This window comes from Musa acuminata, chromosome BXJ1-10 (genome assembly GCF_036884655.1).
Source record: "Musa acuminata AAA Group cultivar baxijiao chromosome BXJ1-10, Cavendish_Baxijiao_AAA, whole genome shotgun sequence".
Classification (NCBI taxonomy): domain Eukaryota; kingdom Viridiplantae; phylum Streptophyta; class Magnoliopsida; order Zingiberales; family Musaceae; genus Musa; species Musa acuminata.
In genome coordinates, this window is record NC_088336.1 from 21,820,128 (window position 1) to 21,838,350 (window position 18,223).

An 18,223-nucleotide genomic window follows, 5' to 3' on the forward strand; every position below is an offset into this window, starting at 1 on the left:
ACACCTCCTCCTCCAGGTTCCCGTTGAGGAATGCGGTTTTCACATCCATCTGCCAGATCTCATAATCATAGTGTGCTGCAATAGCCAATAGAATTCTGATGGATTTTAGCATTGCTACGGGTAAGAAAGTTTCGTCGTAGTCAACACCTTGCCTTTGACGATACCCCTTAGCCACTAGTCTTGCTTTATAGGTCTCTACCTTTCCATCTACTCCGATCTTTTTCTTAAAGATCCACTTGCAACCGATGGGTACAATACCTTCGGGTGCATCAACTAGGTTCCAAACCTTATTGGAGTACATAGAATCCATCTCAGAATTCATGGCTTCTTTCCACTTCCCGGAGTCTATCTCATAATAGCCTCCTCGTAGGTCTGAGGATCAATATCCTCTACATCCTCTGCTCTAATATGTCCCACATATCTCTCAGGAGGATGGGATACTCTATCAGACCTGCGTAAAGTTGAAACTTGTGTATTAGATACCTGAACAGACTCGGGCTGTAGAGTGGTGCTTGAGCTTGGTTCTCCAACCTCGCTCAATTCTATCATTCTCCCACTGTCTCCGTCAAGAATGTGTTCCTTCTCAAGGAACACTGCTCTCTTAGATACAAAGACCTTTTGGTCCTCGAGATGATAGAAGTAATACCCACAAGTTTCCTTGGGGTATCCCACAAATTTACATCGCCCTGTCCTTGATTCTAACTTATCGGGGTTGTGTCTTTTAACATGGGCAGAGCAGCCCCAAATCTTAACAACCTTAAGATCAGGCTTCTTCCCTTTCCATATCTCATATGGTGTAGACACCACCGACTTAGTTGGAACTCTGTTCAGAAGGTAAGCTGCGGTTTCTAGGGCATATCCCCAGAATGAGATGGGTAGGTCAGCGAAACTCATCATGGACCGTACCATATCTAATAATGTACGATTTCTCCTTTCAGAGACACCATTGAGCTGAGGTGTATAAGGAGGTGTCCATTGGGATAATATCCCATGGTCCTTGAGGAAGTGAGTAAACTCTGTACTTAAGTACTCACCTCCTCGATCTGATCGAAGAGTTTTTGATACTCTTTCCAGTCTGGTTCTCCACCTCATTCTTATACTATCTGAATTTCTCAAAGGCCTCGGACTTGTACTTCATTAAGTACACATATCCATACCTTGAGAAATCATCAGTAAATGTAATGAAGTAGGAGTAACCTCCAATGGCATGAGTTGACATGGGTCCACATACATCACTATGTATGAGTTCCAACAACTCAGTGGCTCTCTCTCTAGTTCCACTAAATGGAGAGTTGGTCAGTTTTCCACGAATGCAAGGTTCACAAGTTGCATATGACACATAGTCGAATGGATCTAGATATCCATCATTTAGCAACTTTTGAATCCTTCTTTCATGGATGTGACCTAGCCTACAATGCCACAGGTATGCACTGTTCAACTCATCTCGTTTCCTTTTGGACACATTTATATTCATGATATGTGGAGTGGTGTCTAACATAAATAAACCATTATGCAATGTTCCTTTCGTGATGATCTTATCATCTAATAATATCGAACAACCATTGTTCTCAAAAACAAATTTATATCCACTAACTGTTAAACATGAAATGGAGATAATGTTTTTGATAATAGAAGGAACAAAATAACATGCATCTAATGCAATAAAAGCTCCACTAGGCAGATGTAGGGCGACCTCGCCAACAGCTAATACAGCAACTTTTGCTCCATTACCCATCTTGAGGTCCATCTCGCCTCTCTCTAGTCTCCTAGGCCTTGCCAGAACCTGCAACGAATTGCATATATGATAAGCACTACCGGTATCTAATACTCATGTGTTATCATAAGAGTCTGACAAATGGAGACTGATCATGAATGTACCTGAAGCTTCATCAAGCTTTTGTTTCGCCCTTTCTGCAAGGTACTCTTTGCAGTTTCTCTTCCAGTGCCCATCTTTACCACAGTGGAAGCACTGGCCTTTGTCCTTTGTTGGGTCTTTCTTAGCAACCTTTGCTTTACCTTGTTTGCCCTTGCCCTTTCTCTTCTTAAGGGACCTTTCTGCTTTCCTTTTCTTTCTGGTCTCACCAGTGTAGAGAACTGGCTTCTCTTTCTTAATAGTACTCTCTGCCTCCCTCAACATAATGAGGAGCTCTGGGAGAGTCACCTCAAGCTTGTTCATATTAAAATTCATTATGAACTGTGAAAAGGAATCTGGTAGGGACTGAAGCACAATGTCCACACACAAGTTATCCTCTAGGACCATTCCTAGACCTGTGAGTTTCTCTATCCACTCAATCATCTTTAGGACATGGTTCTGAACCGGTGTCCCCTCAGTCATCCTAGCGCGGAAAAGGCTCTTGGATATCTCATATCGTTGAGTCCTTCCCTGTTCCTCAAACAATTTACGGACATGTAGGAGAATGGATCTGGCATCCATCTTTTCATGTTGTCTCTGTAACTCTGGAGTCATAGAGCCCAACATATAGCACTGAGCAAGAGTGGAGTCATCAATGTACTTCACGTAGCGAGCGATCTCATCCTCGCTTGCCCCTTCTTCGGGCGTAGGCATCACTGTATCAAGGACGTACACGATTTTCTCCGCTGTGAGAACAATTCTCAAGTTACGGAGCCAATCCGTATAATTTGGACCAGTGAGGCGGTTGACATCAAGTATGCCACGTAAGGGATTTGAAAGCGACATTTTCTGAAAATAAAGATGTAGCAAAAATGAATAACATGCAGATTTTGCAAGAAATAAACTATCAAGATATGGACTTCTATCTTAATATGCTCCCACTATTTTACTAACGAGTCACGCGACACCCTCAGCACGTGAAACGGAAGTCTCCGGCAGACTTCTAGTGGGGATCAGGATCCAATCAGCGTCTTAGTGTAACCTCGAGGGACTCGACCAATCACACTAAGCCTAAAAGGTAGACAACTCTTGCCGATCACAACTCCTTGTGATTCCCGTCCTGTTCGGCCTCCGAATCACCATGGCCTCGAGGGACTCGACCAACCATGATGCTCGGTTAAGTCAACACCTTCGTTACAAGATGAGTCTGATTTGATGATATACCCTCGAGGGACTCGACCAAGCATATCATGCCCTCAGGTCACCGGTGACATCTCTATGTCGTAAGCAAGATAGCGAATCGCGATATAGGTGAGTCTCGAGGGACTCGACCAACTCAACCTACACCGGGATTCGGTTCCTACTCATAACGATGGAAGGCCACGTGGGTCAATCTAATTGCCTCACGTTTACCGACTTAATATTATCGAGAGATGTTTCTATGATTTGGTCTCCTAATATGACATGTCACACATATGCATATTTAATATATATCTACATCGCATGCAAATATATATACATATCTAGTATGTGTATAAGCAATCACACCAGATGATCATGGACCACAACCTAATATGATTAGGCCCGAGCCAGTAGGCCTAATCACTCACATCAAGATCTATGTGTGCAACGGTGCATCTCCATGCCTTGTGATCGTCCATCTCGTCCTCGTCGGTTCCGTCGACATCTTGATGCATCTCCATGCATCACGATCGTCCGTCTCGTGGGTCCCGCTATGGCATCCACGCTCCCGCTGCGCCTTCTCATGTGATTACAACTTAATCATAGGCACGCAGGCCCGACAATAAACGAGAAATATAATGGAGGTTCGCAGACCTCAATAATAATAATCACAAGTACACACATCACACGGTCCATGATCATCCGTCCACTCATCATACATCACATGTATAAATAATCATCATCATGTAGGACTACTAGATAATAATAAAAATAATAATCAACTAAACCTTTTAATTAATTAATATTTTCTGAAATCAGGGATATATAGGGAATTTCTCAATTCCTAAGGGTATTTTCATAATTTGGACAAAAGACAGAAACTGGAATTTCTCAAATTCCGAGGGGCAAAACTGTCTTTTGCCCAGAAAACCCTAATACCCTTTGCCCATTTTTTGCTGCTGCCGCCGCCGCCACCCTGCCGGCGGCGGCCTGTGCGGCGAGGGGCGGGGCGCTGCCCTCGCCTGCGGGCGGCACGCCCGCTGGCCCCCGCGGGCGTCGCCGCCTCCGCGGGCAGTTCTGCCGGCGAGGCAGCGCCCGCAGGCGGTGCTGCCTCGCTGGCGGCCGCCCCTGCGGGGTTTTTGCCCGTGGGAGCAGCGGCCACAGGCGCCGCTGCCCTGCGGTGCCTCAGCTCGCGTTGTTGCCCCGCGGCGCCTCTACCCGCGGGCTCAGCGGCCGCAGGCGCCTCTACCCGCGGGCTGCCAGCCCCGCCGGCAGCAAGCCTGCTGCAAGCAGGCCGCCGGCCGGCTGCTGCAGACACAGCGCTTGCGCATGCGCCGGCGCTGTGCTGCCTGGCTGCGACTGCGGCTGCCGCTGCAGGTGGCTGCAGGCATGCAGATCGAGGGCAGCAACTGTTGCTGCCCTTCCTCGCTTTTGCGTCAACGATTTTGACGTCAAAATTCTTCCTAAACACAACACACGCAGTTCAAAACCAATCATTCGCACGAACAACCTGGCTCTGATACCACTGTTGGGAAATCATAGGGGGCGACATCATATGCGCAGCGGAAGAACAAGAAAACAAAAATCCCCGATTCCCAAAAAGATGTTCATCGTCGTGCGAAGATTGGTGCGCAAAATCCGCAAAAAACACAAAACTGCGTATAGAGATTGTGTTACCTAGGGAGATCGTATATCCCTGTTTCCTTGCAGATCCTTAGGAGAGGGTGAAGGAGGTCAAGCGTCCTCCTCTCTAGCGGTGATCCACATAGCAGGGTTGCGACGACGCTCCTCAAAACTCCAGGCCTACTCTGAGGTGGAGAGGGAGAGGAGAATAGGAAGGGCAAGCAAAGACTCTAGCCTATGAGGCTGTGAATCCCTCCTATTTATAGAGATCCCGTGTCAAAACCCTAATGGGTCCTTTCCCTAGTGGGTATTGGATCTGCATCCAATAAGACAAGGGCTCCGTCGGATATCTCATATCCGAACCTCTACTCATCGCAATGCCTATCATATGTGTGTGACCCTCTAGGCCCAATATCGAGCTGGCCGTGAGTCATACCTGTCATAACTCCTTCTAACTCAGTGAATTATTATCTCTGTAATAATTCACTCGACTCATCGACTACGGAAGTACTAGGCCACTACGCCGTAGTCCCCAGACGATACAGGGGAATCCAATCCATTGGACCTGTCTATCCTCAGTTACCATGTACCTATAGTCCCTCATCCATCTAATATCCCAGAGACCGTATATCGAGCATGGTGCTGTCAGACCCATACGGTTTCTACTCGAGTCTCGCTCTAATCGGATTCTCCCGGAGAACTCTTTCTCTCTCAACCCGAATGACCCTGGCCAGGGATTTGTCTGAGCAAGAACACATAGGATATTCCTCTCATGACGCCGAGAGTGGATGATCCTCTATTGACACTCAATAGCCCTCGTAAGGTCGACTACCACTCCCAATGACCAGCTGTACTAGATCTGGGAACAGCCAAACCTATAAGTCTGGTATCAAAGAGTGGAGCACTCATACAGGACATCCTTGGTGTCTCAAGTCTAAGAACCAGATACACCACTAGGACTACGGAATCGTTGTCTGACAATAAGGCATCATCAACCATCCAGCATTCCGTAAGCGGATCAATCAGTGAACTCATTCTCCAATGAGCACCTGTACTGTATCCCTAGTGTCCCTACACGAGCAGCTATGAGACCAGCTGCATCCATCATATGGACGGGTATACAGCACACCAGTCTATCCGGTTATCACGATGTCCCTCTCGAGTAACCTATGACCGGGATTATTTAGGATATGTGTTTAAAGGTGAATCGATCTCATTATCGTGATCTCATCACGATCCGATTCCCATTGCACAAATCCAAGGACATCACAATATATATGCATTTATGCAATAGTTATAAAGTGATATACGCCAAAATATAATAAGCAAAAAGATTCTGTATCAAGTCACACGTGCCATCACTCACGTGATTGGCTTGCTGGGCACCTATGACTAGCACCAGGGCGATCCGGACCCATACTCATAGGTGACCTGCTCTGACCGGACCAGCCCGAGCAAAATACCTGAAGATTGCTTGTAGGCTTCAATTATTTCTTTGTCTTTTTCTGGCCGCCGATCCCGCTTGGCCGCTAGAGCCTCTGAGGCCCCCTTCGCCTCAGCTAGGGCCCCCTCCAACTTCTGAGTCAGGGTTACCGCCTCGCTCCGGGCTAGGCGAGCCTCGGTCTGTGTCACCCTTAGGAGCCCTTGGAGACCCTCCTTCTCCTCCTCAGCCACCTTCGCCTCAGACTTCAGGCGAAGGACTTCAGCCTCCAGCGCCGACATACGCTGATCGGTCGCCCCCGCCTCAGACTGGAGGCGCGTCACCTTTGCCTCGAGCTCCGAAGAGTGCTGCTCGGCCGCCGCAACTGCCTCCGGAGCTGCCCCCGCGCAAACCAGCTCGACATTCCGGTAGCACAGGATGCCCAGGGCTCGACCTGCGTCATGCGCGCGGTCCGCCAACGCCATCGTATAGTGCTGGCCTTGTAGAAGAAAGGTCAGGACCCCTCTTGGACAAACTGGAGGTTGGGATTCAATAGCAAGGCGCTTACCCACAACAATGACTTCATGGATTTACCGAGCAAGACATCCGAGGGCATGGTGTACAGCTCGCGAGCCATATCTGGATGAAGCCCTCCTCGGATGAATGCGACTGCAGTTTCCCCATCAGCCCATACCCGGGTCTCGCGGGTCAGCCCCCCCCCCCCCCCCCAGCGGGCCACCAACCGGTCAAAGGGTTGGCCCTCCGAAAGCTCGCCCATCACGCACGCATGGTAGGATTCGTTCGGTGCCCCCGTAGGCAAACGACACAAGTCCTGAATCGAGGGCTCCCAGGGCACTTTCACCGCCTCCTCGTTGCTCGGACCGGCATCGCCCCGGCCATGCCTCCTTCACTGGTCGCGCGAGCCCGGCTCCGCTGCCACTTCACACGTCCGAGCCCTCGGGGGAGTCAGTTTCTTCGAGACAGCAACCTTGGCCTTCTTTCGAGGACGGTCGGCCTCGAGCTCCACCGGTGCCTCCCTCGTGCCGATGCCCGGGCCGGTCAGACGCCGCGGGGATGTAGCCAACCAAGTATGCCCTCCGCGCATAGCTGTGAGGTTCACCATTTCTGTAGGAAAACACAGACCTCGGTTAGAACACCAATAGGAAGGCCTACTGCTACCTTCTTAAGGCATACCTCGAGGTACCAGGTTCAGACCCGCCTCGACCAACCACGCCTCGATCATCTTCCGGATGACTCGGGAGGCCGGGAGGATCTCCTTTAATCTTCGAAGGGCTTGGAGCTCCTCCCCGTCCAGAACCGGGGCGGTATTATCGACGGCGCGCGCCGCCCACCGGAGCCCAAAATTCCAACCCTCCGGATGACATACATAGAAGAAACGCTCCTTCCATCCCTTGTTGCTGGAAGGAGCCCCATAAACCCGGAAGCCCGATCGGGCGGACAGGTAATAACTCCCCGACCCCCTGGATAGACGGAAGCAGGAGAGGAAAAGAGACCGGCTCGGGGGAATCTTAGCATGGTAGCATTCCTCTAGGAACGCCACCAGATAGCGCCAGGAATTCGGCGCCATCTGAGACGGGGAGATATGCCACCACGAGACACAGGAAGTTATGACTGGATGGAATGGGAGGCGCAACCCGGCCTCAAAGGCGTCCAAGGTTAGGGCGAAGCCCCTAGGTATAGGATCATACGCCCGCTGCCCCGGCTCAGGGGCAATGAGCGTGAATTCCGCCGGGATACCGTAACGATCCCGAAGGGACCCAAGCAATGACTCGCTCATAGTTGAGTCGAGGTCGTGTGGCCACATTAGCGATTCAAGGGCCTTGACAGCCCTTTCCTCGGACGACGAGCGAGGACTCGCCAGCAATACCCCCTCTCCGATGATATCGGAAGCGGGAGGCGAGGAAGAAGAGGGTAGAGACAGGGCAGCCAATAGGGTATGGAACAAGGACGCCCAAAGGGAGAGTTGAGAGAATGCAAGCACCAGCGCGCGCAGGAAACCGACGGTGCGCTATTTATATCTTACATCCCGCCAAAACAGCGACCCTTCCTCTCCAGAAGTGCGTTGCAAAGACACAAGTGTCACCTCGCCATAAATATAGCCTGACGTGATAGCTAACGGCAGCACGGTACAAAGTACGGAAGCGCTAATCATGTCAGCCTCGAAAGCCGGCGACTCCCAAAAGGGGTGGCCCTTTGAACTTCCCCAGGAAAAAAGCAACCTGGCCGCCCGCGCCCACGCATGGTTGAACGACCAATCCTTGGCCAAAACAAAGTCGTTCCGCGGCCACATTACGCCCGAGGCCACTTCCTCGGCCGCATAATGCCCGAGACCACCCTGCGCGGCCAGCCCGCCTGCGCCGTGTTCCTTGGCCCCATGTTCCCGAGACACACCAGCATGGTTCACCCGCCTGCGTTGTGCTCCTCGGCTCTTCGGCTTTACGCCACCTGGGACACGCCTGCGCGGCCAGCCCGCATGCGTCGTGCTCCTCGGCTCTTCGGCTTTACGCCACCCGGGACACGCCTGCGCGGCTAGCCCGCCTGCGTTGTGCTCCTCGGCTCTTCAGCTTTATGCCGCTCGAGACACGCTTGCGCGACCAGCCCGCCTGCATTGTGCTCCTCAGCTCTTCAGCTCTTCGGCTTTACGCCGCCCGGGACACGCCTGCGCGGCCAGCCCGCCTGCGTCGTGCTCCTCGGCTCTTCGGCTTTACTCCACCCGGGACACGCCTGCCGGCCAGCCCGCCTGCGTTGTGCTCCTCGGCTCTTCGGCTTTGTGCCACCCGAGACACGCCTGCGCGGTCAGCTCGCCTGCGTCGTGCTCCTCGGCTCTTCTGCTTTACGCCACCCGGGACACGCCTGCGCGGCCAGCTCGCCTGCGTTGTGCTCCTCGGCTCTTCGGTTTTACGCCACCCGGGACACGCCTGCGCGGCCAGCACGACACATGCTCCTCGGCTCTTCAGCTTTACGCCACCCGGGACACGCCTGCACGGCCAGCCCGCCTGCGTTGTGCTCCTCGGCTCTTCGGCTTTACGCCACCCGAGACACGCCTGCGCGGCCAGCCTGCCTGCGTCGTGCTCCTCGGCTCTTCGGCTTTACGCCACCTGAAACACGCCTGCGCGGCCAGCCCGCCTGCGTCGTGCTCCTCGGCTCTTCGGCTTTACATCGCCCGGGACACGCCTGCGCGGCCAGCCCGCCTTCGTCGTGCTCCTCGGCCCCTCGGCTCCATACGCCCGCTTGCCCGCTCGAGACAAGCTCCACCTCATGTCGCCTAGGACTATTGCAAACACCAAGGGACAAAGCCATGCCTCAGACTCCCCGTCCCCCCGTCCCCCCCCCCCCCAATGGCGAAAATCGACGCATAGCTTCTTCCGGGGGGGGGGGGGGATATGATAGGGGTAAAAATGGTGACATGACATGTCACGATGTCGGCCTCCCCTGGGCGCCACTCTGCCCGATGACTAGAGGGCGATAATGCTGACTTGACATGCGCTGACGTCACCCGCTCTCAGACAACGACTTCATCGTTGTCTAACCCCGCGACCGAGGCAAAGGAGGACGACGGCCGACCCTCGCCCATACCCTGCGACATTTCGGTTCTCCACGCAACCCCAGTGGCAATGTCAGACGCCACGCGAGGTATTGTCCTGCCCCTGCAAGCGGGCACATCAGGTAACAGCAAACTCATCCATAAATACCCCGGAGTTCTAAACGAACGGGGGGACACTTCCTCACTAGAAAAGCTCCCTTCCACATGATCTGACTTGATCGTCGGAGGGGTCGGGCCGAGCCTCCGACCCGACCTGTGTGCAGGAACGAAGGCGAGGTTGCCTCTTCCCCGACGTTGCAGCGGAGCTCTCCCCCTGACGGGACATCCGGATCACCGCGGTCGACCACCAGGGGGATCCGAGACGCGCCGCGCAAGGTCCTCGCCATTTGGACCCCTGAACGAGTCGCGTCGGCCCCGAGGCCACGGCTAAAAAAGTTATTTACCATAACAGAAGATAACAGAGCTCGTGATGAGGTCTGGCATGCGAAAAGAGACGAACTAAAACCAAATCACTAATGATGGAAGACGATGACACCGTACACCACCATGGCAACGTCAGTCGTGGGGTTGTTGAAACTATACTTCATGCCCTGTAGCCACGGGCCAAAGCTGAATACCCCGCTCCCGCACACTGGACAATACCGTAATAGAAATGAAATATAAAGAGAAGATTGTATTGATTGACGCCCTCGTAAAATGACGCTTCTGTCAACTACGTGAGAAACACGTAGTTGATGTCTGACAACTTATTCTCGCACAAAGTGAAAGTCGATGATGATGTATTTCATGCGTGAGTAGAATACCGGATTGATGCATAGATAAGTGGCTCTAATATTGTCACCATATATTGTAGGAGTAGAGTTGATATTGATGCCAAATTCCTTAAGGAGATTCATGACCCAATTGAATTCTATAGCAGCGGTGGCAATGACACGGTATTCAGCTTCAGTTGTAGAACATGCAACTGCCTTTTGCTTCTTGGAACTCCAACTTATCGGATTAGGTCCAAGGAAGATAATATATCCCGATGTGGATGTTCTATCATCAAAATTCCCTGCCCAATCAACATCAACAAAGGCATAGAGATGAAGGGGAGAGTGTTTGCGAAAAAAGAAGCCATGATTGATAGTCCCATAAAGATATTGCAATATTCGTTTGATTGCAGACCAATGCATAATAGATAGTCGATGCATGAATTGAGATAATTTATTGACCGCTGAGATATCTGGACGGGTGAGAGATAAGTTATGTAAGGAGTCAAGGACTTGATGGTATCGAGTTGGGTCTATAACAGGGCTTTCATCACATAGTTTGGGCGACTCGCTAGTAGACATAGGTGTTGTAATTGTCTTTGCATCTTGCATGTTCGTTTTAGATAATAGATCTTGAGCCCGAAAGATGTATATGTTGCTTCTACTCTCAAAAAATAGCTCAAGGTTTCTAGATTTTTAAGGGAGAATCGATATGCTAAATGCTTAAGGAATGCCTTGATTTACATAGGATTATTGCCTGTGACAATAATATCATCTACATATATCAGAAGATATAATATATTACCACTTTGGTGATGAAGAAATAAGGAGGTATTAGACTTAGAGTTGATGAAGCCAATTGATGCCAAAAACGAGCTAAGTTAGGTGTACCAAGCTCTTCGAGCCTAACAAAGTCCATAAATAACTTTTTGTAGTTTACAAACATGTTTTGGATATTAAGGGTGGATGAAGCCAGGAGACTGTTGCACGAAGATATCGTCAGTTAAGGTTCCTTGTAGAAAGGTATTATTAACATCCAGTTGACGTAAATGCCAACTTTTTGAGATATCAAATTCAGTAAGATTGTTATGGGTTTAACAACAGCGCTTAACGTCTATGTGAAGTCAATTCAATTTGGGCAGTAATGTGCATGTCGAGGCGACACTGATTTGGGCAGTAAATTTAGGAATTTAGACAGTTGGGAATTTGGAGATGGTTCTGAATGCTGCTTGTCAAGACGAAGAAGGTGGAGCAGAGGACATCGACTTGGGAGAAGAGCAAATCATTGCTGTTGCAGCTGCTGCGGCAAAGAGGGCTGCTGTGGCTGCGGCAGAGAGGGCTGCTGTGGCTGCGGCAAAGAGGGCTGCTGCAGCTACTGCGGCAGAGAGGGTTGCTGTGGCTATTGTGGCAGAGAGAGCTGCTGCGGTTGCTACAGCAAAGAGAGCTACTGCGGCTGCTGCGGCAAAGAGAGCTGTTGCGGCTGCTGCGGCAAAGAGAGTTGTTGTGGCTGCGGTAGAGAGGGCTGCTGCGATTGCTATGTCAAAGATGGCGGCAACGGCTCGCTCGAGCGAGATGCGGGAACGAGGATAGGTAGCAGGCCGGGGAGCAATCGTGAGGCTGCGTCGGCTTTGCTTCTGCAGGAAGAGGCAGAGGAAAGGCGACAGTAAAAAATACCGTCGGCGTAGGGAGGAGTAGAAGGAGTGGCGATGCTGGCCCTTGTTCAGCTTCGAAGGAGGCCGACGCCCGTGGAAAACGCTGCAGCGATAAGAGCTCGACGGAGGAAGATGCCGCTATTGCTGATTATCTACAGCAACAGCACTTGATGGCAGGAGCAGCGACGGAGGGTGGGAGCTACTGAGATGGAGTCGCGGTCCATTCAGTGGTGGCCTTCACAGTGATAACTCTGATACCATGATAGAAATGAAATATAAAAAAAAAAGATTACATTGATTGAAACAATTCACAATACTCCATATTTATACATGTTTGGAAGGGAGAATTTTAGGAAGATTTTTCTTAACATATTTATCTTCATGTAGTTGGGGAGATCTTGGCTATACTCTGTAGTTGGGGAGAACTGGGAACTTTGAATGCGAAGAATCCCAATCAGGGTGGATGGAAGCTATAAACTGTCGTCTACAACTATGAGCTTAATCCTCGGATGACGTCTTCTATCCTGTTGTTCTATCTACCATTGCTCATAAGATTACTGGCACCAATGCGGTTTGCCGAACCTGCCGCTTATTGATTGAGAGATGAAGACTTATGCACGGAGTTTACAACGACTATTGTAGAAGACGACGAAATAATACCAAACCACTAGTAATGCATGACAAAGACATTGTACTCGACCACGGCGTCGCCGGTCTTGGGGTCGAAGCTGTGCGTCCTGGCCTGGGCGTAGCCGCGGGCCAGCCGGAACAGCCCGCTCCCGCCCACCACCGGCATCTCCCGCACATGGGAGAACACCGCGTTCCGCCCCAGGACGGCGATCGTGCTCCCGTTGTACTTCCCCTCCACGAAGGCCAAGTTCATGGCCATGAGCAGGGCGGTCTCCTCCTTAGCGGCGAGCGCGTAGAACCCCTGCGCCCGGCCGACGAGCCGTGACGACAGCTCCGGCCCCACCGTCATCGGGTCGTCGATCATGACCACAGTGCCGAACCCGCTGGCCGACGCGTTCGTGGACGAGGCGGCGGCCCGGGCCACGGTGACGGCGGTCGGGTCCGGCCCGCTCACCACGTCGTGCCAGTAGAACCGCAGGTGGCTCAGCTTCTCGCGCACCGGCTTCTTCACCAGCTTCTCGCTCTGGAGGAACCCATGCGGCTCTTCTGCTGCAGAAGCAAAAGCGAACACGACAGCAAAGAGGAAGAAGAAGCCGGTGGTAAAGGAAAATCCACGGAGTTCGGCCATGGCTGCACCCACGCTGGAGAGTCTTCAGGACTCCGTGCCAAATCCTTCTTAAAAGAAAAGTAGAAGTGACAGATGTGGCTGCAAAGGAACCATCGTCCATTGTCTGAACAGTAACCGGTCAAAAGTCCTGGATGTGCTGTAGTGGTTGGCTGCAAGAAAACGAGAAAAGCTCTTTCCATGGGTTGGTTAGCGGCCATCATTTTCTTGCTTCATTAGGTCAAATAGATGCGTTGCTCTCTTCACATCAGGTCAAATGTGAAGGACCATACCGGCAAGTTGTTCTGCCTGCTCTAAGGATCGCATCAAATGATGGAGATATTGACGTACGTCAAGAACAGTGGAAATCGTCTCCAAAGCAGAAAGAAACCAACCGAACTCAAAGTCATTATAAGTTTGGAATTCTTTGTTGATACTTCTTGCCGTCCACAGCAATCTTAAATTAGAAGATTCAATATGCATGCATGTCTTTACTTTGTATCTGAAGCAACACTCTTTAAAGTTTAGGCCACCAAAATGATTAGATTTATTGGAAGATAAATTGTAGTTTATGTTTGAGAAGAAATGGTTTTCGATATGAAAAAAATAATAGAGCATCATAATTCATCTATCAGGTAATACCAATATTGAATGGATCTTCAAAGCCGAAGTTGGTTGAAATTTTCGATAATCTTAGTTATATTTTTGTATACAATTGATGAAGTCAAATGATAAAACGAAGAGAAGTATGATCAACAGAGGATGCCATTTAAGAGTCGTTGAGTTGCTTCTGGTGGTATCATCTTACAAGATCAGGGAAGAGGTAACAGAAGATTGAAAGATCGAGACCTACCACGACAAAGAAAGAAGATGTTTGCTTCGACGAAGTTGAAAGTGCTTGAGTTGTATAGATCGGGAAAGAGATAGCAGAAGATCGAGACCCGCCATAGTGGGGACAGGAGATGCTTGCTACAGTGAGATCGAAAGTGCCAAGATCACGTCCAACTACAGTGGAGAAAGATTATACCTATTATGACGAGGCCGAAAGTACCCGAGTTATGCGGGTCTGAAAGGGGATAGTGGAAGATCAAGTCCCGCTACAACAATGAAGGAAGATGCCTACTATGACAAGGTTGTCAAAACCTAATATGCCCAAGATGTGTAAGTCGGGAGAAGAGGAGGCTTGTTACAATGAGATCTCAAGGCGAAATGTACCCAAGACGTGCGAGTTGAGATATCTCGATCCACAATAAGGTGTTTGAGAAAAGCGCTCGGAATGTTTGAATCAATGGGACCTGACCCAAACCACACATAGACACGTCTTCTGCGGTGGATGAATGATAGTGAATATTCTAGCACCAATCATTATTTGACTACCGGCAACTACCATAGAATTGATGTGGAAAACACATCGGCATCCGTCTGATGCAAAAAAGGGCTGAGATGACTAGTAATACTTGTTAGGATCGTATCAATACTAAGAGGGGTAGGAGGGGGGGGGGGTGGAAGAAATGAATTAGTGCTTTTGTAAAACTTTCATTAATTTAAAAACTCATTCGATGAAATTGTATCGAAAATGTGTTTAAACTTAGAGAGCAAGTGAGAGTAGTAGACAATTAAATCAATAAGTAATGGTAATGAAAAGCAAAAAGAAGTGCACATCAAATTTATAGTGGTTCGCTCGTTGCGACATACATCCACTCCTGATTTCTCTTCTGTTGAAACCATCAACATCTACTAACAATTTTTTTTTAAATAAACGAAAATCAACTACATTCTTTACAACTCTTTCTGCTTTTATAAGTTTAGGAGTGGTCCTTTACGAGTCTCATACCTCCCCTCTAAACTTTTAAAGAAAAGGAGGGGAATACTTAAGACTTTTCAAGCTTTTACAACTCAAAATCACTATTCTTTTTATTCAAATGACTTCAAAAATAAAAAGGTCTCATCTTGGGTTTCAGGGGTTCTAGTGGTACCACTGCCAACAGCTCAGGCGGTACCACTGCCCAATCTAGGCAGTACCATCACTTAATATAGTTTGGAAGACTATGATTGGGTAATACCAACGCTAGTTTAGGTGATATCATTGCTTGACACTAGCGATACCATCGTTGGGTCTTCCGGAATTGTACATTTCGTATGTTTCAACTCATAGGCGATTCCATCGCTTGGTCTGGCGGTACCATTACTTGACCCAACTATGGGCCCAAATCAACCCTCACTTAGGCCCATTGAGCTCCTAACTGAGCTAGTATAGTTACACTCAAAACTAACTTAATTAGATCTAATCTATTTTGATCAAGATATGACCGATTACAATAGGAGAATATTATATTGTTTGGCATGTCATTGGTTCATTTGCGCTTTGTCCAAACCTTCAGCGCATCGTCTTCTCCGATGTATTGCCCAATCAACATATTGACCTTATGTAATAGCTGATTTTCTTGGTGTAATATCTAATCCTTTTGGCTCGGTGCTCGAACTCATGGTACAAAGTCCTTATGCCGACACGTCGACAAATTTTCTAACATGATATACAGTAGTCCAACATCTGATTCTTTCTACTTCAATCGATTTATCTTTCCATGATCGAGATTAGTTCTACGTCACTTAAACACCGATTAGATCAGAATTTCATCATCAAAATTTGAGATTTAATAATTTTTTTTTTTTAATGATGATAATCTATATGTCATATCGAAATAGAGTAAACTTATAATTTTAGAATTTTAAGTGGAAATGGTTACATCATAAGTTAAAGAATTACGTGCATAATTTAAAATCATCATGTATAGTTTTAAAATATAAAATTATCATTATTTTAAATTATCGTACATAAAATCATCGTTACATTAGACATCTATCGATCGAGAGAGAAGACTTATGCACGGAGTTTGTAGCGACTATTGTAGAAGACAACAGAGCTCGTGAACAGGTCCGACATGTGAAGCAAGATGACGAAATAATACCAAACCACTAGTAATGCATGACAAAGACATTGTACTCGACCACGGCGTCGCGGGTCCCGAGGTTGACGCTGTACGTCCTGGCTTGGGCGTAGCCGCGGGCCAGCCGGAACAGCCCGCTCCCGCCCACCACCGGCATCTCCCGCACACCGGAGAACACCGCGTTCCGCCCCAGGACGGTGATCGTGCTCCCGTTGTACTTCCCCTCCACGAAGGCCAAGTTCATGGCCATGAGTAGGGCGGTCTCCTCCTTGGCGGCGAGCGCGTAGAACCCCTGCGCCCGGCCGACGAGCCGTGACGACAGCTCCGGCCCCACCGTCATCGGGTCGTCGATCATGACCACCGTGCCGAACCCGCTGGCCGACGCGTTCGTGGACGAGGCGGCTGCCCGGGCCACGGGGACGGCGGTCGGGTCCGGCCCGCTCACCACGTCGTGCCAGTAGAACCGCAGGTGGCTCAGCTTCTCGCGCACCGGCTTCTTCACCAGCTTCTCGCTCTGGAGGAACCCATGCGGCTCTTCTGCTGCCGAAGCAATAGCGAACACAACAGCAAAGAAGAAGAAGAAGACGGTGGTAAAGGAAAAGCCACGGAGTTCGGCCATGGCTGCACCCACGCTGGAGAGTGTTCAGGACTCGGAAGTGAAGGCCTTCGTTCCCAATCCTTCTTAAAAGAAAAGGAGAAGTGACAGATGTGGCTGCACAGTAACCATGTCTCCAGAGCGAGAAGGCGAGCAAAATTCCTGGATGGGCTGGAATGGTTGGCTGCAAGTAGGCGAGATAAAGTGTTTTGCCGGTGCCAAGAAAAGCTCTTTCCTTGGGTAGGTTATGTGCCATCATTGTCTTGCTTCAGCAGGTCAAACACGTGCGTTTCTCTCTTCGACCGTGTCAGAATGGCCACCCTAACGCATTGTGTGAAGGACCATGCCGACCAGTTGAGACTTCTGCTGCTCTCAGGATCACATCAAATGATGGAGATCTTGACGTCCGTCAAGAACAGTGGAAATCGTCTCCAAAGGAGAAAGAAACCAACAGATCTCAAGTCATTATAAGTTGGAATTCTTTGTTGATTCTTCTCGCCGTCCACTGCAGTCTTAAATTAGAAGAATCAATATGCATGCAACACTCTTTGAAGTTTAGACCACCAAAATGATTAGATTTATTGGAAGATAAATTGTAGTTTATGTTTGAGAAGAATTGGTTTTGAGATTCCTAATAAAGGTTTTTTCTCGGATTATAAAGTTTGAAGAGAAAATAGTTGTGAAGGATCTGAAGGATATGACAGATGATATGTAATTCGATAAATGGAAATAGTCAAACTGGTTCTTTATAAGAAAAAAATAATAGAGCATTATAATTCATCTATCAGGCAATAAATATTATATTGAATGGATCTTCAAAGCAGAAGTTGGCTGAAATTTTCGATAATCTTAGTTACATTTTTTATTGCAATTGAAGAAGTCAAATGATAAAAGAAAGAGAAGTATGATCAACAGAGGATGCCATTAAGAGAAGTAATCGAGTTGCTTCCAGTGGTATCATCTTCCAGAGCAAATGAAGAGTTCTAGACAAACTGCATGGACAAAATCTAGTTCAGGATGCCAATGAAGAGAATTTTCAGCACTGATAACAAAGAACAGAGGATCCAAGTCCACATAAGATTCCATGGTTCCCCTGCATATGATGCAAAATCAACCATAGTCACCATCTCTAACATTGCACACCTCACTCCCATCACCAATATTCTTGTTTGTCCTGCATAGCTACCTTGAGCATCTTCCAACATTGATGTAAATGACCTACCTGTATCAGTCATCTATCTCCATAACTTAAATCCTATTCATGCCTTACACTGGTTGGGGAAATGAGCAATCTTTTCCACCTACCAGTGTCCACTTCCTGGCTCTTGCTAACCATTGGGCACTTGTTGGTCTTTTCTGGTGAGCTTGGATGATGGAGTGATGTGGTTGTTCACTGGCAC

The 18,223-nt window shown here is 49.0% G+C and overlaps 3 protein-coding genes across 3 annotated transcripts; 1 reads left to right on the top strand and 2 right to left on the bottom strand.

Annotated features, from left to right (window-relative positions):
* Window positions 1-11,606: 11,606 nt before the first annotated feature.
* LOC135594763 (uncharacterized) lies at window positions 11,607-11,984 on the top strand. The gene has a single exon (XM_065085272.1). It carries the CDS (start codon window positions 11,607-11,609, stop codon window positions 11,982-11,984), a length of 378 nt encoding a protein of 125 aa, XP_064941344.1.
* Window positions 11,985-12,604: 620 nt separating this feature from the next.
* Window positions 12,605-13,335, bottom strand: LOC135595487 (dirigent protein 22-like). The gene has a single exon (XM_065086455.1). It carries the CDS (start codon window positions 13,302-13,304, stop codon window positions 12,714-12,716), a length of 591 nt encoding a protein of 196 aa, XP_064942527.1. The 5' UTR covers window positions 13,305-13,335; the 3' UTR covers window positions 12,605-12,713.
* A 2,735-nt stretch (window positions 13,336-16,070) lies between these two features.
* Window positions 16,071-17,022, bottom strand: LOC103974872 (dirigent protein 22-like). Its single transcript, XM_009389775.3, has one exon. It carries the CDS (start codon window positions 16,845-16,847, stop codon window positions 16,257-16,259), a length of 591 nt encoding a protein of 196 aa, XP_009388050.2. The 5' UTR covers window positions 16,848-17,022; the 3' UTR covers window positions 16,071-16,256.
* Between the last annotated feature and the right edge of the window lie 1,201 nt (window positions 17,023-18,223).

Bases quoted from the DNA above. Each gene is read 5' to 3' on its own strand.
- LOC135594763 (XM_065085272.1), top strand. From the start codon at position 11,607: ATGGTTCTGAATGCTGCTTGTCAAGACGAAGAAGGTGGAGCAGAGGAC.
- LOC135595487 (XM_065086455.1), bottom strand. From the start codon at position 13,304: ATGGCCGAACTCCGTGGATTTTCCTTTACCACCGGCTTCTTCTTCCTC.
- LOC103974872 (XM_009389775.3), bottom strand. From the start codon at position 16,847: ATGGCCGAACTCCGTGGCTTTTCCTTTACCACCGTCTTCTTCTTCTTC.